Here is a 22657-nt window from a genome sequence, read left to right on the forward strand (position 1 = left end):
GTGGCTGCCTTCTGATTGAAGTAAATGAGTATCTAAGAAAGACTTGGAATTCAGCTAGAAACCTCAGACAATTTCTACATATCTTCACAGGAAAATATATATCTTAGTAACAATAACATGTTAACGGACTTTGCTTCAAAAGTCTTTCTATATGTTTCACCCTATGTTATATTATACCGTCGGGAGGCTGCGACCCCCTTGAACTGTTTTATACCGTTGTGGTATGTTTGGGGCTCTGCCCTTTTTCTCTTTTATATTAAAAAAAAAAAATCAATAAAATCTATATTTTCAAAAAAAAAAAAAAAAACAAAGGAGACACAAAAACTAGAGATTATTTGACAGACAGAATTGAAATGAACCATTATACATTAGGGCACTCACCTCTTCTACCAAATTATCATCTGGATCATAGTCTTTCATATTTATAATCTCAACAGGCAACCCCAAAGGTGCGATATCCTCAGCAAGGACATGAGCAAATCCCTAAAATTAAAAGAAACACAAAAATGATGGTTATATGGTGAATTATGTTGTGCTTTCACATTTTTCTGATTTAAAATTAAAAAAAATGGGAAATGCAAGGGGCACTGCTTAAGCTCGATTCAAACCAGCTTACAACAGATTTTTTTTTGGCATTTAAAAGGAAACTTATTGTATGAAAGAAATACGTAGGATGCCATTTATGTCCTTAAGAAAATGCTAGTTTCCACATCGGTTATGCAGATCTTATGCCTTTAATACCAAGTCACTGACCCAGAATCCAGTATGAAGCTAGTAAAATCAGAACTCTTGATCTACTTTGAACCTGATCCTCATCTACATGTACATGAACCTTATCTTCTACAGGTAAACTCCTCCTAAAGATCAGTAAGCAAGCCAGACAAATTACACTGATTTTCAGAAGGAAGTCAACCAAGGCATCTCACATTTTTCTCTCAAGAGCTTTCCTTCAAATGCAACACTGTTACTAAGAGATGCAAAAACTGGTTTCAGTTTAGAGTCCTGGAAGTGATGGTTTGGCCCCACAAAGCCCTGATCTCAACATCATACAGTCGGTCTGGGATTACATGAAGATACAGAAAGATTTGAGGCAGCCTACATCCACAGAAGACTTGTGGTTAGTTCTCCAAGATGGTTGTAACAACCTACCTGCCGAGTTCCTTCACAAACTGTGTGCAAGTGTACCTAGAAGAATTAATGCTATTTTGAAGACAAGACTAAATATTGATTTGCTTTAGATTTCTCTTCTGTTCATTTGCGTTTCATTTTAACTGATAAAAATAAACTATTAACACTATTTTTTTTTTAATCACAGCTGCCTAAAACTTTTGCACAGTAGTGTGGTTATGCTGCCACCTTGTAACCATTTTTTGTATTGCATGTTTTCTGTATTTTCCTTCCCCTTATTCTGATGCAATTTCCTTTTCCTGGTGTGTCAGCTGCTTCTTCCTCCCCATTAAGGAACATATTGGGACTGGGAAATCCAATACTTGTTTTGACTGCTAAAAATACTTCTATAACAAATCTACTGTATCTTATTGTAGTGCCCCAGCAGTCTGCATGCAATAAAGACATTTGTGGATGCCAAGTGTTTGTCCGATGTCTCTGCTACGCTAGATTACCAAAAGTATTTGGACACCTGTCTTTACACGCACATGAACTTTAATGCTATCCCAGTCTTAGTCTGTAGGGTTCAATATTGAGTTGGCCCACCCTTTGCAGCTATAAACAGCTTCAACTCTTCTGGGAAGGCTGTCCACAAGGTTTAGGAGTGTGTCTATGGGAATGTTTCACCATTCTTCCAGAGGTACATTTGTGAGGTCAGACACTGATGTGGATGAGAAGGCCTGGCTCACAGTCTCTGCTCTAATTCATCCCAAAGGTGTTTTATCAGGTTGAGGTCAGGACACTGTGCAGGCCAGTCAAGTTCCTCCACCCCAAACTCACTCATCCATGTCTGGAAGAATGATCAAACATTCCCATAGACACTCCTAAACCTTGCAGACAGCCTTCCCAGAAGAGCTGAAGCTGTTATAGCCACAAAAGGATGTGCCAACTCAATATTAAACCCTACAGATTAAGACTGGGATGTTATTAAAGTTCATGTGTGTGAAAAGGAAGGCGTCCCAATACTTTTGGTAATTTAGTGTATATTCAGGTCAGGTACAGAGGTCTCAAACGAACAGTCACTATCACAACGAATGGAGTCAGAATAATTACGGTTCTTGGTACAACCCAAAATTTGGGATTTTTTTTTTCTATTTGTAAATCAAGTTCTATTAATATTATACAGGATTTATATAGCGCCAACGGTTTGCACAGTACTTTACAAAATAAAAAGGGAGACAATACAGTCACAACACAATTTGAAATCGAGAGGGTGAATCTTCTCAATGGGGGCGCCGAGAGTAAGAAAAATCTGAGAAAGAAAATTAAAGTACGGACGTGATAAAATAACCAAAAGGAAAATGAAATGGTCCAACAACTAAAACTATCATTGTAAAATGGAACAAATAACACCAGATAGATTAACGTTTTTTCCTTCTTTAATGGTCAACAGGTATATTTGGTTGGATTGTTCCTTTTTGGAAAGAAAAGCAAACAGTTTACCTGTGTTTGCATTGTACCACTCGTGACAAAACACTTCAATCCAACACACAATAATGAAGGAGATCAGAAGTCCGAATTTTAGTAATTTAGTAATTTTACTAAGGTTATCCACAAGTGGGTAGATTAAGGCCTCATTCACACGAGGCGGAGCCGTTTAAGGGAGTCCGCCAGCTCAGTGAGAGATCACTCCCTTGATCTCCGCTGAGCTGGCAGATGACAGGTTTATCTCTGCTCAATGAGCGGGGAGGGGCTTGTCAGAGCGCCGCTGATACCTATGGAGGGATCGGACAACATGTCCGTTTTCATCAGATTCGATAAGACGGAACGGGAATGTATCACCATACGTCTGTTTTTAGCAGATCGGATGGCAAGCGGGTGTCAGCGGACACATCTCCGCTGACATCTGTCTCCCCATAGGAGTCAATGGATGGCCTGCTCGGATCCGCCTGAAAAATACAGGTGGATCCGAGCTGGTTTGCAGTGTGAAAGGGGCTCAAAGCAAACATTATACTGCAACTTACCAATTCTTACATATGATGGCTGTATTTGCTTTTTTTTTATTTAACCTGGTGATTCCATCAGCAAGTCTGTTTTTCAACAGAACAAGCTGCCCTACAGATGTGGCAGTTACAGGGATGAGACAAACCATTTACCACTGACTGATGTGCTTACAATGGTCAGCTTTCATTTATCTAAAACCTTTACCCCAAAAGAACAAAAACTGTTGCTATAACTGCTTATATAGCGTTAGCGTTAATTTTGTTAGTGTATCTAAATCTGCTAGCACAGCTAACACTCCTCTCCCCCAAATTAACAATGCTGCTGTCCAAAGGTGCCCCTGTGCTCATTCATACAAAGTGGGGGGCTCACTTGATTACTAGAAGAAAAAAAAACAGAAGTGGAAAAACAACCAAAAAACACACACACATCGAATCACTGGTAAGCTGCAATACAGTATATTATATTTGTTAATTATGGGTTAAATTTCCCCACTCCTGTGATAGAACTGTCACAACATGTGACATCAAGACGCAAACGCTGAATCCTTCTATCTTCTCAGAGAAAAGGATCAATCAAGTAGCATGAAGACCACTGGGTTGAGTTTATTCTGTTTATGGAGTTGTAACCCCTTATTGTGGGAAAATATTTATGTACACATATTGTAATTATCTAAACACATACCTTCTAACTTGTAGCAAACCACATCAGCAAATGTATACAAAATCCAGATAGAGACAAGAAGGGCTCATGCACACAGGACGTTTTAAAAACGCCAGCGATACAGCAGCGTTAAAAACGCACATTTGCTGCGTTCTAAAATAGCACTTTGCTGCATTGCACATACAAGTTGAAAAATAAAACAAAGCACATCATTTTATTTGCCTAGCTCACCTTAGCAGTACCAGTCTGTGATCCATAGAAAATTTTCACCCCAGAAACAAAGACTTCTTTTTTCTTCGGCATCTCTTCAGTACCGTTTTTTAGAAGTTTATTGGCTCCTTGCAAAGAGCCATTCTGAGACAAAGTTTTCACCTGTAAAATAAAAAAATAAAAATAATAATAAATACAAATGTAAAAAAGTTAAAGTATTAAAAAAAAAAAAAAAAACAGAAAAATAGAGCTGCTTAGAGGCTACAAATGTTAAAAGAGAAGTTCGGGAATATAAAAAAAAAAAAAAATTAAAAAAAAGGAAGAAGATTATGTATACTCGATCTGATGCTGCATCTGTCCCCCACCGCCTCTACACCGAGAACTGAGCGATCGAAGGCTGCTGATCACTCAGTTCTCGGTTTCCAGTGAGCAGAGAGCCAGAGGCTATCAGTCACCTGGCTCTCTGCTCTGCCCCTTGAGCGCAGGTCTGTGGAGGGGGCGGGAGTGATTGGCTCAGTCTCTCAATGGCTCGCTGAGAGGCTGAGCCAGCTGCTGGTCCAGGCATCTGGGCGGATTCAGACATTAGTCAGGATTTCTCCAGTCTGGAACAGCTGATTAACGTCATTGAATTGTCAGACTTTAGCCCACTGATGGCTGAATACAGGTCACAGGAGAGTAGAATGAAGTGAACATTTCAAAAAAGGAATAAATATGAAACCATGCGCAATAAAAAAAGTCACATTAGACTCTATTGTTACAAATAAAACTAGGCCTAGATTCACACTGACAGCGGGATTAAAATCGTGTGAGTTCAGCTGAACTCGCACGATTTCATACCCGCATGTCTTCGGGGGCGATTTCAGAGACATCTGTGTGGGTTCCTTCGCACCCCAAAGTCAAAAGTAGTACAGAAACTACTTTAGGGAATTGTGTGGCATTGCACCGATTCGGACGGTGCCATTGCCGGCAATAGTTGCCTAACACACACACACAAAAGTGCTTTTCTTTTTAAAACATTTCTTAATTTAGGCTAGTTAGCAAAATTATTATTATTTATTATTATTATACAGGATTTATATAGCGCCGACAGTTTACGCAGCGCTTTACAACATTAGGGCAGACAGTACAAGTACAATACAATTCAATACAGGAGGAATCAGAGGGCCCTGCTCATTAGAGCTTACAATCTAGGAGGGAGGGTCAAGTGATACAAAAGGGTAATAGCTGTGGGGGATGAGCTAATGGAGAAAATAGTGCAGTTGTTAGATGGAGGCAGGATAGGCTTCTCTGAAGAGGAAAGTTTTCAGGGATCGCCTAAAAGTGGATAAAGTTGGAGACAGTCTGACAGATTGGGGTAGGGAATTCCAGAGGATGGGCGAGGCTCGGGAGAAGTCCTGGAGGCGGATATGGGAGGAGGTGATGAGGGAGCTAGAGAGCATGAGGTCTTGGGAGGAACGGAGATGGCGATTAGGTTGGTATTTTGAGACTAGGTTAGTAATGTAGCTGGGGGCAGAGTTGTGGATGGCTTTGTAACTTATTGTTAGTATTTTGAATTTAATTCGTTGGGCGAGTGGTAGCCAATGGAGGGATTGGCAGAGAGGGGTAGCAGACACTGAGCGGTTTGTAAGGTGGATGAGTCTGGCAGCAGCATTCATGATGGACTGAAGGGGGGATAGTCTGTTTAAAGGTAAGCCAATGAGGAGTGAGTTGCAGTAGTCAAGGCGAGAGATAACCAGGGAGTGAATCAGGAGCTTTGTGGTTTCATTGGTTAGAAAGGGACGTAGTTTAGAGATGTTGCGGAGGTTGAGGCGGCAAGCTTTGGAAAGTGATTGGATGTGGGGCTGAAAGGAGAGTTCAGAATCCAGGATAACACCTAGTACCCTGACATGTAGGGACGGGTGGATGGTTTTGCCATTGCTCTTGACAGAGAAGTCGGGGGAAGAGGAACGTGGGGGAGGAAATATTATAAGCTCGGTTTTGGAGAAGTTGAGTTTGAGGAAGTGGTGTGACATCCATAAAGATATGTCGGTTAGTAAGTTAGTGATGCGTGAGGAGACTGATGGAGTGAGTTGAGGGGTGGAGAGATAGATTTGTGTGTCATCAGCATAGAAATGATATTGAAAGCCGTGAGAGGCTATCAGCTGACCCAGGGAAGAGGTGTAGATTGAAAATAAAAGAGGTCCAAGAACAGAACCTTGGGGGACCCCGACAGAGAAGGGAAGAGGAGTGGAGGAAGTAGAATTGTAAGTGACACTGAAGGTGCGTTGTGATAGGTAGGATGAGAGCCACTGAAGAGCACAGTCACGGAGACCGAGGGAGTAAAGTTTTTTGAGGAGGAGGGGGTGGTCAACCGTGTCAAAGGCAGCTGAAAGATCCAGAAGTAGGAGTACAGAATAGCGTCCATTGGTTTTTGCAGTTAGTAGGTCATTTGTGAGTTTTAAAAGAGCAGTTTCTGTGGAGTGTTGAGGGCGAAATCCAGATTGAAGGGGATCAAGAAGGTTGTTTTTAATGAGGTGGACACTCAGTTGGTCGTAAACCAGGCGTTCAAGGAGTTTAGAGGAAAAGGGGAGCAAGGAGATTGGGCGTAGGTTGTTAAGATTGGTAGGGTCCAAGGACGGCTTTTTGAGTATGGGGGTGACCAGGGCATGTTTTAGAGCATCGGGGAAGATGCCAGAGGTGAGGGAGAGATTGAAGATGTGGGTTAGAGAGTGTAGGATGGGGTCAGAGGGCGACCGTAGCATTTGAGAGGGAATAGGGTCCAGGGTACAGGTGGTTAGGTGGGCGATAGAAAGGAGTTTAGCAACTTCATCTGTAGTAGTAGATTTGAATAGGGGGAGTGTCAGTTGTATCTGTTGACATGGGGTCTTAGCTGGGGGAGAAACCTGTAGAATAGAGATTTCATCACGGATTGTATCAATCTTGTTTTTGAAGTGATTAGCGATTTCCTGGGCAGTGAGTAAGTCAGTGGGTGGAGGCGGTGAAGGACAAAGTAGAGGGTTGAAGGTAGAGAAGAGTTTACGGGGATTGGATGAGAAAGTGTTAATAAGAGTTGTAAAATAGGTTTGCTTGGCAGTGTGGAGGAAAGAATAGTATATTTGGAGGGCAGATTTGTATTGGTTGAAGTCTTTGAGAGACTTAGTCTTGTGCCACAGACGCTCAAGAGCGCGACTACGTTTTTTGAGAATTTTAGTGTCATCTGTTTGCCAGGGTTGTAGGGGTCGAGGCCTAATTCTGCGTGTAGTGAGGGGAGCGAGCTTATCCAGGGTGGAGGACAGAGATTTATTGTAGATGGACATGGCTTGGTTGGGGCAGGACAGGGGAGAGATTTTGTCATAGAGGTGGTCAGTAGCAGAATAGAGGAGACAGGAGTTGAAGTTGCGAAAGTTTCTACGTGTGATGGTTAGGCGATTGGAGGGAAAGGTGGTGGAAGACAGGGGGAGAGAGAAACTAATAAGGTGGTGGTCCGAGAGAGGAAAAGGATTGTTTGAGAAGTTGCATGGAGTGCATAGGTAGGAGAATACAAGGTCATGGGTGTTGCCATCAGAGTGAGTAGAAGCCTGTACCCATTGCTTCAGGTCAAACGAAGAGGTTAGACTAAGAAGTTTAGAAGTAGCAGGAGTGTTTGTATTAGCAGGGATGTTGAAATCACAGAGAAGGATTGTGGGAATATCCGAAGAGAGAAAGTAGGGTAGCCAGGCAGAAAACTCATCAAGGAAAGTCGATAATGGTCCAGGGGGCCGGTAGATCACAGCAATTCTTAGGGAAGTTGGAGAGAATAGACGTATACAGTGGGCTTTAAATGATGAGAGGGAAAGAGAGGGAGGAGGGTGAATAACCTGGAAGGTGCTCTGGGGGGATAGGAGGAATCCCACTCCACCTCCCTTGCGTCCATTAGGCCTAGGGGAGTGAGTCCAGTGAAGGCCACCCTGGGAGAGGGAAGCAGGAGAAGTGGTGTCATATTCGTGGAGCCAGGTTTCGGTGAGAGCAAGTAGATAAAAGGAATTAGTGACAAAAGAGGTCATGAACAGCAGTGAGTTTGTTGCAGACAGAGCGGGCGTTGCAGAGGGCACAGGAGAGAGGGAGGCTGGCGTTGGGAAGAAGAGGAAAATTACTTTAACACTTTCTGGTTTAGTACTTCTGTTCAGTTTGGATTGGTTCTTCCTGGTAGCGCCGGTTCACACTGCTGCGCTGTGAATTTGTTCTATTTTTTGTCCTGTGTGAGGTGCGATTTTACAGCAAATTTACCATGATTTTAACCCGATTTTATCGCGAATTTCAGGAGTTAGTCATAGCTGCGATTGATGTTCTAGCCAATGGAATCATAATGGGAAAAAAAAAAAAAAAAGTGTTAAAGCGGGGGTCCACCCACACCGCCAAAAAAAAAAAAAAAAAATATATTAAAAGCCAGCAGCTACAAATACTGCAGCTGCTGACTTTTAATACATGGCCACTTACCTGTCCCAGGGTCCAGCGATGTCGGCAGGGGACGCCGAGAACCCGCTCGGTTCTCGGCAGCTGCCGCCGCCATCCTAGGTGAGGGAATCGGGAAGTGAAGCGTTGCGGCTTCACTTCCCGGTTCCCTACTGCGCATGCGCGAGTCGTGCTGCGCATCGTAAGTGGTCCCCGCTCTCTCCTGGGAGCTGTGTGTTTCCCAGGAGACAGCGCGGTGGGGACGGGAAGAGGCGTAGACTCCCATGGGAGTCTATGCCGGAAGTGGGTGCAAATACCTGTCTTAGGGGGGGAGGGTTCCGAAAAGCGGAAGTTCCAGTTTTGTGTGGAACTCCGCTTTAACTTCCTGTGTATTTCCTGGTTTTTGTGGAGAGTAGTGTGGTGGAATTCGCACATATCTGAACCAACAATGCGATTCCAGAATGATTTACATTGATGTCTATGGAGGCTAAATTTGCAACGCAACGCTGTAAACTCGCACAAGCATTTGTAGGGGAATCGCAACGCATGTATGTGAACGACGGTCATTGAAAACAATGACTTTATGGATGACATGTGAATTTAGAATGTTTTTGACGCATCACATTCGTTATGAACTCGCATCAGTGTGAACCGGCACTAAAGGGGATCGTTCACAAAGCAAACCCCTGTGTGCCAAATTCCAGTTCGGCTAAATCTGTACAGAGTCACTGCCCTTCAGCAAGTATGTACTATCAAAGCTTAACCACTTCCCGCCCGCCCTATAGCGGATTGACGTCCGGGAAGTGGTTCTGTTATCCTGACTGGACGTCATATGACGTCCAGCAGGATAACATGCCGCAGCGCGCCCCCGGGGGCGCGCATCGCGGCGATCGGTGGAGCGGTGTGTCAGTCTGACACCCCGCTACACTGATCTTGGTAAAAAGCCTCCGCCGGAGGCTCTTTACCACGTGATCAGCCGTGTCCAATCACGGCTGATCATGCTGTCAATAGGAAGAGCCGTTGATCGGCTCTTCCTCACTCGCGTCTGACAGACGCGATTAGAGGAGAGCCGATCGGCGGCTCTCCTGGCGGGGGGGGTCTGCGCTGATTGTTTATCAGCGCAGCCCCCCCTCAGATCACCACACTGGACCACCAGGGATCGCCACTAGGACCACCAGGGAAGGGGCAACATGTGGATGGCCAGGTATGTACCCCATGGCCATCCACATGTGCCCAGTGTGCCAAATCTGTGCCAATCAGTGCCCACAAATGGACACTGATTGGCACCATTATGTTGCAGTGATGCCCAGCAATGCCACCCTTAGGGGCATCACTGCAAACAAGCATTGCCATCAGTGCCACCCATCAGTGTCCATTCATGCCACCTGTCAGTGCCCATCCATGCCCATCTGTGCCAACTATCAGTGCCACCCATAAGTAACCATCAATGCCACCTATGAGTGCCCATCAGTGCCACCTATGAGTGCCCATCAGTGCCCCATACCAGTGCCACCTATCAGTGCCCCATACCAGTGCCGCCTATCAGTGCCCATCAGTGCCCCCTCATCAGTGCCGCCGTATCAGTGCCCGTCAGTGCAGCCATATCAGTGCCCGTCATTGAAGAAGAAAACGTACTTATTTACAAAAAAGTTTTAACAGAAACAAAGAAAAACTTGTTTTTTTTCAAAATTTTCGGTCTTTTTTTATTTGTAGCGCAAAAAATAAAAACCGCAGAGGTGATCAAATACCACCAAAAGAAAGCTCTATTTGTGGGAACAAAATGATAAAAAATTTGTTTGGGTACAGTGTAACATGACCGCGCAATTGTCATTCAAATTGTGACAGAGCTGAAAGCTGAAAATTGGTCTGGGCGGGAAGGTGTCTAAGTGCCTGGTATTGAAGTGGTTAAAAGGAGTTGTAAAGGAACAAGAAGGTTTGTTATCTTAATGTATTCTATGCATCAAGTTAAAAAAAAAAACCTTCTGTGTGTAGCAGCCCCCCCAGGCCAACCACCAAACCAATTATTGTCTTTATAATGCTCCCCCACAGCTCCTTTACTCCTTTGTAACTGCAAATCCATACATTGTGCACTTCCATGTTGGATGGCGGTGGAGAGTACACATCATGTGATCTGCACTGGGCAATCAGCCGCTCAGGCCCAGGCATTGCACTTTGAGAGGAGATCACATGCTTCCCCAAACCTGAAAGCAATAGGTATTTTGCAAGGGCTCTGACCAAATGAATAGACCTATGGGGAGCACAGTAATTGTGAGCTTTTAAGACTTCACTCCAAATGGGAAAAGTTCTATAGTCTTTTTATAAAGTTCCTTTACTAACATATTTTTAGCATGAGATCAGTTGTGCTAATGCAACATTTAATATACACAGCTTTATAAAATTAGTCTATCCTGGTATCCATTTTTTAAACAACAAACTTCCCAAGAGATTTAAAGCAAAACAATGGTTCATCAACCAAAAGGTAAATTACTTAGCCACTCAACCTCATTTTCATGAACAATGCAGAAGGTTCTATTCATTCAATTCACCATGTTATCTTGTAATTGACTAAATTTTCAAGTAAAGAAATGTATTCTTCCATGGTACAATACAACACAATACAGGTAGTTCTTATAGCCTATAATTGTTTCAACAATATACAGTATAAAAGGACTTCTTCCCAAGCACTCACTCACAAAAGAGAAAAAAGTGCTTCAAATGCTAGATGTAAAATGGCAAAAAAGTCAGGAGCAGCATGACAGAATGTCCAAGTGCTGCTTTGTATAATTTACATTATGAGAATAAATACATTTCCAAATACAAACAAAATTATAAAAAAAAAAAAAAAAAAAAAAACACTAGTAATAACCTTTTTGTCTGTATTCATGTTTTATTGTCATTAAACCTCAAAAATAGACTATTAAGCTGGCCATACATGGATCGAAGTTAGGCAGGTTCAGCAGGATGTATGGATACAGTGGTTGTACAGAAGTTGATCTACCAATCGACATCTGTACAATCAGCCTGTTGGATAAATCTGGCAGCACTGATCAGTGTGTTCTGGCATCGGGGGAAGTCTCCTGCTGTCAGAGCACACAAGCTGAGTGGAAGCGATTACCCCCCCATTGACCTTGAATGTGTGGAAGGGGGAATCGGGTTCATTTTTTTCGTTCAACATGTTGGTTGAAAAAGATTAAAAAATAAAAAAATCATTATCGACCGATCTCAGCAAAGTGACAAAATAACTTACTGCATTGAGTATACATCCCATTCAAGACGGTATTTAGTAGATGCACCTTTGCCAGTAATAGTCTGTGGTAAAAGGTCTCTTTCAGCTTTGTACATCTTAACACATAAATTTCTTTTTCTTTTTTTTTTTGGATTGCGAAAGAACAGTATTTTTTTTCTAATTCCGGTCACTCATTCCATATTGCATGGACAACTAGACTCTGACCTGGCCTTTCAAGGACATCTTTATTGTTTTAAATAAAATATTTTGTTGCGCTGATATTAACCTACCAGTCAGTCCGTGCACAAACTGTAAAATAAATCAATCCCTCCAAGTGAAAATAAAACAATGATTGGAATGAATCAATTATATAAGGGTCTAGTCAGGTCAGAAACACTATAACCAATAAGATGTGATCTTATGCTCTACAGAATAAATCACAGGCAGCCGCCTGTGATAACGGGCAGATACAAGTACAAATAAATAGATAAATGTACTTGTTAAACATATCATCTGATATTAATGAAAGTTCTCTCATATGGTTAAAAAAATCCCAAATTGAAACTGTGTGTTGATAGCCCTTCTCAATTATAGACAGTATACTTTATATTTAAGCAGAAGATAGATCTATTCACAAAGATCTCCCAATATTTCTGTGTATTCTTGAGGGGCTTCAAGATTGATGTTCTCAGGTATTGCAAATATGTGAAATAAACAGTAAGGACATCATTGCACAGTATGCAATTACTTAGAAATAGTAACACTTCACTGGACACACTCACATAAGCCTGGATAATCAATGCCTGGATGGAGAAAAACAATCAGCCGCTTGGGGCGCGGTGAGTCCTCAAGCCGCTCGTAACAAGCTGCTGACCAGCCTCAATACTTCACGACACTGACTCCTCCAACGCGTTGCGTCACCCGATACGTGACTGTTTATTTCACATATTTGCAATACCTGAGAACATCAATCTGGAAGCCCCTCAAGAATACACAGAAATATTGGGAGATCTTTGTGAATAGATCTATCTTCTGCCTAAATATAAAGTATACTGTCTATAATTGAGAACGGCTCTCATCACACAGTTTCAATTTGGGATTTTTTTAACCATATCAGAGAACTTTCATTAATATTGGATGATATGTTTAGCAACTACATTTATCTATTTATTTGTACTTGTACTTGCCCGTTATCACAGGCGGCTGCCTGTGATTTATTCTGTAGAGCATAAGATCACAGCTTATTGGCTATAGTGTTTCTGACCTGACTAGACCCTTATATAACTGATTCATTCCAATCATTGTTTTATTTTCACTTGGAGGGATTGATTTATTTTACAAACTGTGCACGGATTGACTGGTAGGTTAATATCAGCGCAACAAAATATTTTATTTAATACTTGGTACAGGTGTCTGAGCACTTTAAGTTTGCAGCTTTTATTATTTTATTTTTATTAAGTTTGCATCAGACATGTTTCACAGGGGTGTAGAAAATATTTAGCTTCACCTTATCCATTTCAGCGCTTTAGTAATTTTTGTATTTTGTTTATTGTTTTAAAGCCACCCTCATGTTATTATGGCTTTAGGTATGCAGTTATCATCTTGCTGGAAGACAAGTCTTCTACCTAGGCTTAAAGCGGTAGTAAACCGCAGGTGGTTAAAAAAAATTAAAAAAAAAAACCCTGCAAGGCAATGTCATAAAGTGCTAGTATGCATCACATATGCATCAGAAATGCAGAGATAAGAACACAGCCTAAATTGTAACGCTGATACTGGCGGGCTGCATCTCATGGGCTGCATGTGATGGGCATGGAAGAAGCTGCATTGATCTCTTGTATCATGTCTGCAGTCTCTGCCCATTTCCTGTACTATGTCTGCTAGGAGGCGCATCGAATGGTAATGGTATTAGCAAAATTTCAAAGTGTTTAAGTTTAAGTAAGAGATTGCAGACAAGATACAAGAGATGGTCAGACTGTAGACTTCATTTTTCTTGAACTAAAGCTGCCAATAACGGCCAACAATAAATGCATATTAAGTTAAATTGATATTAAATTAAAAGAGGAATATAATACAATTCTATATAAAAAATATATTTTTTTTTTTAAAAAACTGTAATTTTCGGCAAAGTGCATCCTGCATTTTCGGTACCAAAATTTCCATTCGGTGCACCCTAGTAGTTTATAGTTACTAACACTATTGCATTTCCATGTTCTATGTACTGTGGGAGACCAGATATAGTGAATGCAAAGTCCCGCACTTTAAATTACAACTTTAAAAATTGCAAATATCCACAATATTCACTTTTTTTTTTAAATAATGCCACTTTGATAAAAGCAGGCAGCTTGGGTAGAACAAGGTTCGTTTCTAAAAAAGGTATGCAATTATTTATACCCACATTTTTAAATAACTCCATATTCACATACAAACTTAGTGAGAACAAGCCATCAGCAAACTGCAAAGCAAAAAGACAGGAATTTAACATGACAGCTGAGTGACAGGTTGGCATGGAACCAGCAAGAGAATTGAGTGCCAAATGGAAAAACAGGGAAGATAATCTTAAAGCGCCAGACTATGCAGATCTCGGGGGGGAATCTACCAAAAAGAGCAGAACTAAAACAGTCACACAAACTATGCACATACTGTAGCTACATTTTATTAGCATATCTTCTACCCATGGTAATGCAAATGGGGGATTTTATAGTTTATTTGTAATTGGCCAAGATGTTAAAAAAAGTTATTTAAATTTGCATTTACAGTTTGTGCATAACAAATGAAGATGCTTACCTTAGGATGGGTTTGTCAAAATCCTGTCAAATTATTATTATACAGGATTTCTATAGTGTCAACAGTTTGCGCAGCGCTTTACATCATGAGGGCCGATAGTACAGTTATAATACAATTCAATACAGGAGTAATTGGAGGCCCCTGCTCGTTAGAGCTTATTATCTAGGAGGGAAGGTCAAGCGATACAAAAAGGTAATAACTGTGGGGGATGATCTGATGGAGAAAGTACATCAGATCAGGTTCACAAGGTACGTGAACCTGAACAGGAGAGCTGATATATATACACACACACACACACACACACACACACACACACACACACAGTATACTGTTGCCAAGCAGCTAAAAAAGAAAAAGATGCAGGCACTTAATTTGCTACTTACACTAAGGATCCATTCACACAACAATGTCTGCTGCGCATGTTGACATGCACTGCGTTGCATTAATCAGCCCAATAAAAATAAACAGACAAAAACACACACACACGAAATACAAAAAACTGCAAGTCGGCTATGTTTGTTCGCAGCTCAATGGACCAGGTGTAGTGCTGCGCTGCAGCCTGTTGCTGTGCATATGCGTTTTTAATTTGCGACAAGGTGCCATCTGCAATGAATGGCACTGCAGTGCACCAATACATGCAATGTGCTTTGCTGCAGCAAACAAGTGTGAACAGATAACAACAAAAATGAACAAGCACATATCCCTAAACAGAGATCAGTACTAGATAAAAAAAAAAAAAAAAAAAAGTTCAACGTGTGCCAAGAGACCCATGTAAAGGACGATACAGCCCTTGTCCACAAATGATGTTATACTGACCTGGTGATTTTTTCTGCCCATAATAAATTGGCTGCAGATCCAAAGAGTAATACCAATTCCAGCACATGCATAGATGTAAAATCTGTTCATCCACAAAAGCATTAAATGTGTATGCACAAAAAACCAAGGGTCGGAAGACGCATCTGAAAAAGCAGAGAAGCATTTTCTTTATCACAACTTCAAGAGAGAAAAGAACATACATTTCAAAAAGTACAGTATATATGCATAGGTATTTCATCAATATGTCATAAGGGTTTACTTTCACCACCAGGAGGCTTCCAGGCTAGAGGTCACCTTAGGAGGAACTTTCAAATGTTCACCATAGCCTTGGAAGATCTCAACAGATGTTGCTGTATCATACTTGGTCTACAGTACATAAACAACATCTGGCTCATGAATATGTAATTCTCCTCCGGATGATAAGGTAACTTTGTAGTTAGGCAATTTGTTTTGCTACGCTTCTTGGGAACAGTAGTTTCCGTTAAAGCCTATATTTGATCGGAAAAGGGTTTATAAAGCTTCAGGCAAACTACTAATTAAACAAATATAGGAGTAGTTTTACCTTCCAATGGATTTGGAATTCTGTCCTTCCAGTTCTGAGATTTAGACAGCTCTTCCACACAGCACAGCACTGTCTGCCAGGGCAGGATACCAGAGTGTTCTCAACTACAGTTATAGTGACACTAAACACACACTGTTTAATTTACATTATCCCCTTCCATTTCTGTATGATGGAACTAATTATTGTAATTGGGAAAAAATAAAAACCAACATCTTTTTCTTAATCAATATACAGCTGTCATAAGCAGGAGGAGATTCTAGTCCTTTGCTCGTGGTAACATGTATAGAAAAAAAAAAAAAAAAAAAAAAACACATTTAAACGATCAAAAACTTTTAAATTATCATACAGCTATATAGTTGAAATCAAATCTTTATTATGTTTTGACAATAACATGGTGTGGGCAGATTTCTGTCAGTCAGTCCTCCATTAATCTACATGTAATATCCCACGCCCATTGTTATTAGCCAGCTAGTGGGCATGGAGAGGGAGGGAGTGGGCTGTCATTTACCACTGTGTATACACACCCACATGTGTAAGTATATAGTCACATGGGCTGCTCAGATGTGATTACTCATCGGTTGTTAAGAAGCGGGTTGGGAAGCTGGCCGCCGCGTCCTTAGCAACCAGCTATATACAGTGAAAGAAAAAAAAAATAAGACAAATCGATGTAAAACATGCAGAAAGCACAGCAAAAACACTGAAAAGCAACAAGCACAGATGTGAATCGAACCTTAGATCCACCATACACTGAATGAAAGGCACTGGTGCCAATAGTGACCATATAATCATTCAATAATATATAATAATAATGTAAATATTGAAAGAAAGAAAAGAAAGGAAAAAAAAAAGAAAGAAAAAGGCCAGGATTTTTTTTTAAGTGAAAAGAGATTTGCTTTTCATATGTTTGGTAAACTGAAGTGTACACTTGAAAATTTTAATCAGGGAAGATTCTACACTCCATTAAAATTAGCCCCATTTCCTCATTATCTCACTGAATAAGAGATGAATTTGACTCGTCAATATGTACAATAGCTCTACGTTTGTTACCATATTATTTTCTCCAGCTTTAGACAGGTCTGTCTAAAATCAAAGTTAAAACAAAATATTATTTAACATTTTGTTAGCCAAAATATCTGATCCTTAAAATAATAAGAATATATATTTACATATCCAACATGTCTGCAAGTTTAATTTCATTCGTAACCCCTTGCTGTTCAGCATTATGTATATACATCCTGGACAGCAAGTGGTTATACCAGGATTGAGGCCGCAGCCGTGATCCTGGTACTTTTTTTTTTTTAGTGATGGCCATCAGCTTTCACGTAAAAGTGATCCAGGTAGCTCTACAGTACTGCAGAGCCTCTGCCTTCCCCCTGGTCCAGCACACGTTAATGGCGATTGCACCACACGTGAGGTAACCCCTTAAAGATCAGAGTGAAAGCAATAGTTCTAGAGCCATAGCTCATGTTTAACTCTAAACTGATAACCGGTTAAGGCTTTGAAAGCTTGGACTACAGACAATTTTAGCTACCGCTTGTTGCCATTTCACAATTTTAACGTTTGGCATCCAATTACTCAACGCAACATAATCTTTTACATTTTACCAAAATCACCTAATGTGAATGGGGCATGAAAGGTTTTAGTCTGGTAAGCCTCCCAAACAATGGAGGTCTGCCTTTGCAATCTTACGGTCAATTTGCTAAGAGTAAAAGAACACTGCAAAAAAAAAAAAAAAACACAAGGTAAAACAATGCATGCGAACACAATTGTGCAAATGATAAATTCACTAAGAATTGTGCAGTAAATAACTACTGTGGCAAAGTTTTGGTAATGCAGTAATTTATCGCGCTGAGCTGGTTGGTAAGGAGCAGGCCGGCAAGCCAGCCGCCGCGTCCTTCACAGATGACTCATCAGCTTCCCTGCTGAAAGCTGAATGTAAAAAAAACATGCTGGCAATTAAACCCCCCCCCCCCCAAATCCATGCCAGACCCTGTTAGGATTACTCTCCTCTTGTGATCAGTCGAACTCCAGATGTATTGAAAAGCAGACAATTTATTTCAGATGTGTCACACAAATGGATGATGCTTACAAGTCAAAAGATGCAGTAAGAATCATACAAAGAGATGTACATCCCCCCTCCTAATACCTACAATAATATAGCTATAACGCTTCTATTGGCTGAGGAAACACAGATAGCGTGCCTGGTACAAAATGGTACTTTATTTTGCTAATTAGGGTTTCCTGTACATTCTGGGTCTACCATATATGGTTAAGCCTAATCATTCTACAACTTACTATGGAGTTAGTTAAAGCAAACGATATAACAAGTTAATACAACAATGTGCTCAGAAGTCATCTTAAGAAAAGTCTCAGGGTTATTGTTTTTCTAATAGTTTTTTTAATAGTCACACAATAAACATTTAAAACTTTTCTAACAACCCTTATCCAAACACGTAGCCCAGCAGGTCGGGAAAGGGAGGGGAGGAAGCCCCCCCCAAACCATACCAGGCCACCTGCCCTGGTACTTTGGGGAGGGTGTTCTGCCCTCCCCCAAAGCACCAGGGCGGTGGTTGTGGGGGGGAGGGGATTTGGGAGGTCTGCGGGCATGCGGCTCATCCCAGCTTCCCCCCATGTGAATGAGTATAGGGTAAAAAAAGAAAAAAACCTCCAGCCCTGACAAAGGCACCCGCCGACGGACATGCCGTATGACAGTTCTTAAATAGCTAAGGAGAGGAGTAAGGATGAGCTCAGGCGTGTTCGCACAGACCACGTTCAGAGACCGCCAGGAAGTCGGCACTGCGCTAATCACAGGCGGTGAGATATTTCATGATCTCTGCAGCCGCACAACGGGACAATGTCTCACTGCCTGCGATTAGCGCAGCGCAGTGCCGACTTCCAGGCAGGCTCTGCACGTGGGCTGTGCAAACACGCCTGAGCTTATTCTTAGAGGGGAGTCAACCAGAAACATCACAGGGTGTCCCCGCCCCTTGACGTCACCACCCCTGCATGCTCCTGGCTGATGATGTCACAAGGGGTGGGGCCTCCTCCCCTTAGCTATTTAACTACTTTAATACCTGTACATCATTTCGTGCAATAGACAGTGGGGGGGCACGTGCGCTCCAATCAGCGGGTCCGGAGGACACAATGTCTGCTGGGACTTGCCGATTGTTCCCCAGAGAGGCAGAACGGCAATCTGCCTATGTAGAATAAGTCCATCCCCCACACAGTAAGCAAACACCCACTAAGGTCACACTTAACCCTTTGATCGCCCCTGGTGTTAACCCCTTCCCTGCCAGTATCATTAGCACAGTAACAGCTTTTCCTGTTTCACTCACACGCAGCAGTTTCACTTCATTCAAGTTGACATTATTAATGGATACTGGGAGATCTTTGGTGACCCCCATCCTGGCCATGTCTGCCCCCTGTTTGTGCTCTGTTGGGTTGGTTTTTCCTCTGCCTCCTCAGCTCCCGAGCCGGACGTTCATTACTGCCGCCTTTGGGTATTCAGCATTTGGTAGTCTGATCTAGCCTTTGATGTACTACAAACGCATCTACCCCCGATGAAGCAAGCATGGTCTTGTGAAACGTGTTGGCATACTTTTCATGCCTGTGTACTTTGCAATCTACACTTTATACCATAATACATGTAATGACATTTTTTACTGTATGTATCATTTCAGTGGTTTGGCTACGATGTTGTTTATATGATCATTTTAATAAATTTTGAGACTGTATTTACTGTCAATTGTTGGCTAACTGCATTCACCTCATTTAACTTCCTGGGGTGATTTCCTGTATTTTGTTGCTTATATTGGATGGAGGTGGTTTGTGGGTGACACCAGACCTTTTTGTTTAGTACACTATAATATATTGTTTAATACAGTATACAGCATATTTTTAGCACTGATCTCTAATAATGTCACTGGTTCACAAAAAAAAAAAAAAAAAAAGTGTCAGTTAGGTGTCAGATTAGTCTCCCACAATGTTGCAGTCCCTCTAAAAATCACCAATCACCGCCATTACTAGTAAACATGGTTTGCACACGGGATAAAACTTTTGCACAACCCAAACAATATATGTTTATTGGGATTGTTTTTGACAAAAATATGTAGCAGAATACATATCGGCCTAAATTGATTAGATTTTTCACTTTTTTTTTTTTTTTTAATTGGATATGTTTTATAGCAGAAAATAAAAAATATTTAAATTGTCACTCTTTTGTTTATAGAGCAAACAATAAAACTGCAGGGGTGATCAAATACCACCAAAAGAAAGCTCTATTTGTGGGAACAAAAAAGGGACATCAATTTTATTTAGGTACAATGTCGCACGACTGCGCAAATGTCAGTTAAAGCAACAGAGGAGCAGGCAGTCAACGGGAACGTTCGCCAGGGCCAGAGGTTACCCTCCCCTCTTTCGGGTCCAGTGGGCATCGGGATTGACGATGGATCTACTTCAGGGGACATTTTTTTTTATAAAATAAAGGAATTGTCAAAAACTGTGTGAGTTTTGATTTCTGGCACTTTTTTTTGGTGAATGAGTAGGGGTACAATACTCATTCACATGAGGGGGGCCGGAGGGGGGTCTAGAGGCCCGCTTGTTAAACATTTTCCATTTTGCAGGAAATACAGCAGAATTTTCATTTATTTTTTTTGGTGAATCTACTTTAACCGCATTTGATACTTTATACAAATGTTAGTCAATTGACCCCCTTGTATGAATTTTGTATCTCAATGTAAAAACTTAGCTTTTGTTGGTTAAAGTGCATCTATAAACAAACTACTACTTACATTCACTAGGAGTAGGTAAAAGGTTAAAGTGGTTGAAAAGGCAGAAGATTTTTTTTTTTAATTCAGCAGCATTCTATGCAGTAAGGTCAAAAAAACCTGAAGTGTGTAGCTGCCCCCCCGCTTGACAGCTGAGCTTTCTGTGACAGAGGGGAAAGGAGAACGCAGATGCAGAAATATACAGCACTGGATAGAGATCGGGCTCAGATAAGTATTTAAGGGGGGGGGGGGGGTATGAGAGGAGATGACATTAAAAAGTTTTTTTTTTCCTGACGTGATTGTAAAGGTAGAACGTCTTTTACCTTAATGCATTATATATATATATATATATATATATATATATATATATATATATATATATATATTAAAAAAAAAAAAAAAGTCTGCATCTTTCCCACCAGCCTTCCCTTATACTTACCAGAGGCCATTCTCAATTCAACGCTGGGGTCAAGAGCAGTGGCTCTCTCAGTTCTGGCTCTCCTCACAGGGCAAATTGATAGCAGCGGGAGTCATTGACTCCTGCTGCTGCCAATCATATCTGGTGATAACAGAAGGGGGGGGGGGGTCAAGCGTTCTGAGTCAATGGATGCAGACAGCTCAACTCAGGATCAAATCAGCAGGCAGTGGCTTCCTATGGGGGGGGACGAGAAAAAGGAGGAGCTAGGAGCGCCTGCAGGGGACCTCAGAAAGGGAACGATTGGGGCTTATCTGTGCAAAACCATTGCAGAGTGCAGGTATGCATAACATACTCGTTAATTAAAAAACAAAAAAAATTGCCTTTACAATCACTTTAAAGCATTAGGGGCGAAAAAACAAAACTAAAACATAAACACACAGACACACACACAGACACACACACACAAGCCCAAGCCCTGTAAACTAACCTGAGCCTTATCACTGGTGAGCAGCAGTTACTGGCATCACTAATGGGCACCAATTGGTGTCATTAATGGGCTTTACTGTAATCTGTAACTGTAATGTGATTATCAGTGCCCTGATTACATGTCCATGTGTTCCCTGCGAGGAGACGTCGCTAATCGGCTCTCCTTGCCACGCACTCTGTCGGAGTGAGGCGAGGAGATCCGATCACCTGCACTTCCGTGTTTACAAGTGACCGGCTGTGATTGGACACAGCCTATCACATGGTTAAAGAGCCGTGTGATCAGCTCTTTACAGATATTGGAGTCGCACCATGTCTTTGCAACACGGCCGTCATCGCCGTGGGCGTGCAAGCGAGAGTGGCCGTTCTGGGCGCAGTCATACGACTTCCACCCAGAATGAGAGCCGCACCATCAAGAGGTTAAAAAAGGTAAATAAGAGATCTGGGGTATTTTTGACCCCAGAGCTCTCAATAAAGAGAACCTGTCACTCCCTATTCCAATTACAAGGGATGGACAGTGTAAAAAATAAATAAATAAATTTAAAGCGCCCCATCCCTCCCCTCCATGCTCACACGCAGAAGTGGAAGCATACGCAAGTCGCAGATATGTAAACAGTGTTCGAACCACATGTGAGGTATCGCCGCGATCGTTCGAGTGAGAGCAATAAATCGAGTGCAAGACCTCCTCTGTAACTCTAAACAGGTAACCTTGTAAAAAAAAATTTAAACGTCGCCTATAGAGATTTTTAAGTACTGTAGTTTGTCACCATTCCACGAGTGTGTGCAATTTTAAAGCGTGACATGTTGAGTATCTATTTACTCAGCATAACATCTTTCACATTATACAAAAAAAAAAAAAAATGGGCTAACTTTATGGTTTTGTCTTTTTTAATTTAATAAAGTGCGTTTTCTCCAAACAAATTGCACTTGAAAGACAGCTGCACAAATGCAGTCCGATATAAATTATTGCAATGACTGCCATTTTATTCTCTAGGGTCTCTACTATCTATCGATAATATACACATACACATTATATTAATATATATATATATATATATATATATATATATATATATATATATATATATATATATATATAAGTATTATTATTGTTTGGGGGTTCTAAGTAATTTTATAGCAATAGCAAGAAATTCTGATTTGAACTTGTAAAGCAACAAATGTCAGAAAAAGGCCTGGCCTTCAACTGGTTA

At 41.3% G+C, this 22657-nt stretch overlaps 1 protein-coding gene across 2 annotated transcripts in view; it reads right to left on the reverse strand.

Moving 5' to 3' along the window:
• The window catches only part of LOC141128049 (S-adenosyl-L-methionine-dependent tRNA 4-demethylwyosine synthase TYW1-like), a 349357-nt gene that overhangs the window by 319646 nt on the left and 7054 nt on the right, over window positions 1-22657 (reverse strand). For both annotated transcript variants that reach the window (XM_073615095.1, XM_073615094.1), the window contains exons 2-4: window positions 15218-15360; window positions 4003-4143; window positions 382-483 (exon numbers count right to left, since the gene is read on the reverse strand). In XM_073615095.1, the coding sequence (XP_073471196.1) occupies window positions 382-483; window positions 4003-4143; window positions 15218-15360 (386 nt within the window). The remainder of the gene's footprint in view (window positions 1-381; window positions 484-4002; window positions 4144-15217; window positions 15361-22657) is intronic.

Source organism: Aquarana catesbeiana, linkage group LG02 (assembly GCF_042186555.1).
Source record: "Aquarana catesbeiana isolate 2022-GZ linkage group LG02, ASM4218655v1, whole genome shotgun sequence".
NCBI classification, from domain to species: Eukaryota; Metazoa; Chordata; class Amphibia; order Anura; family Ranidae; genus Aquarana; species Aquarana catesbeiana.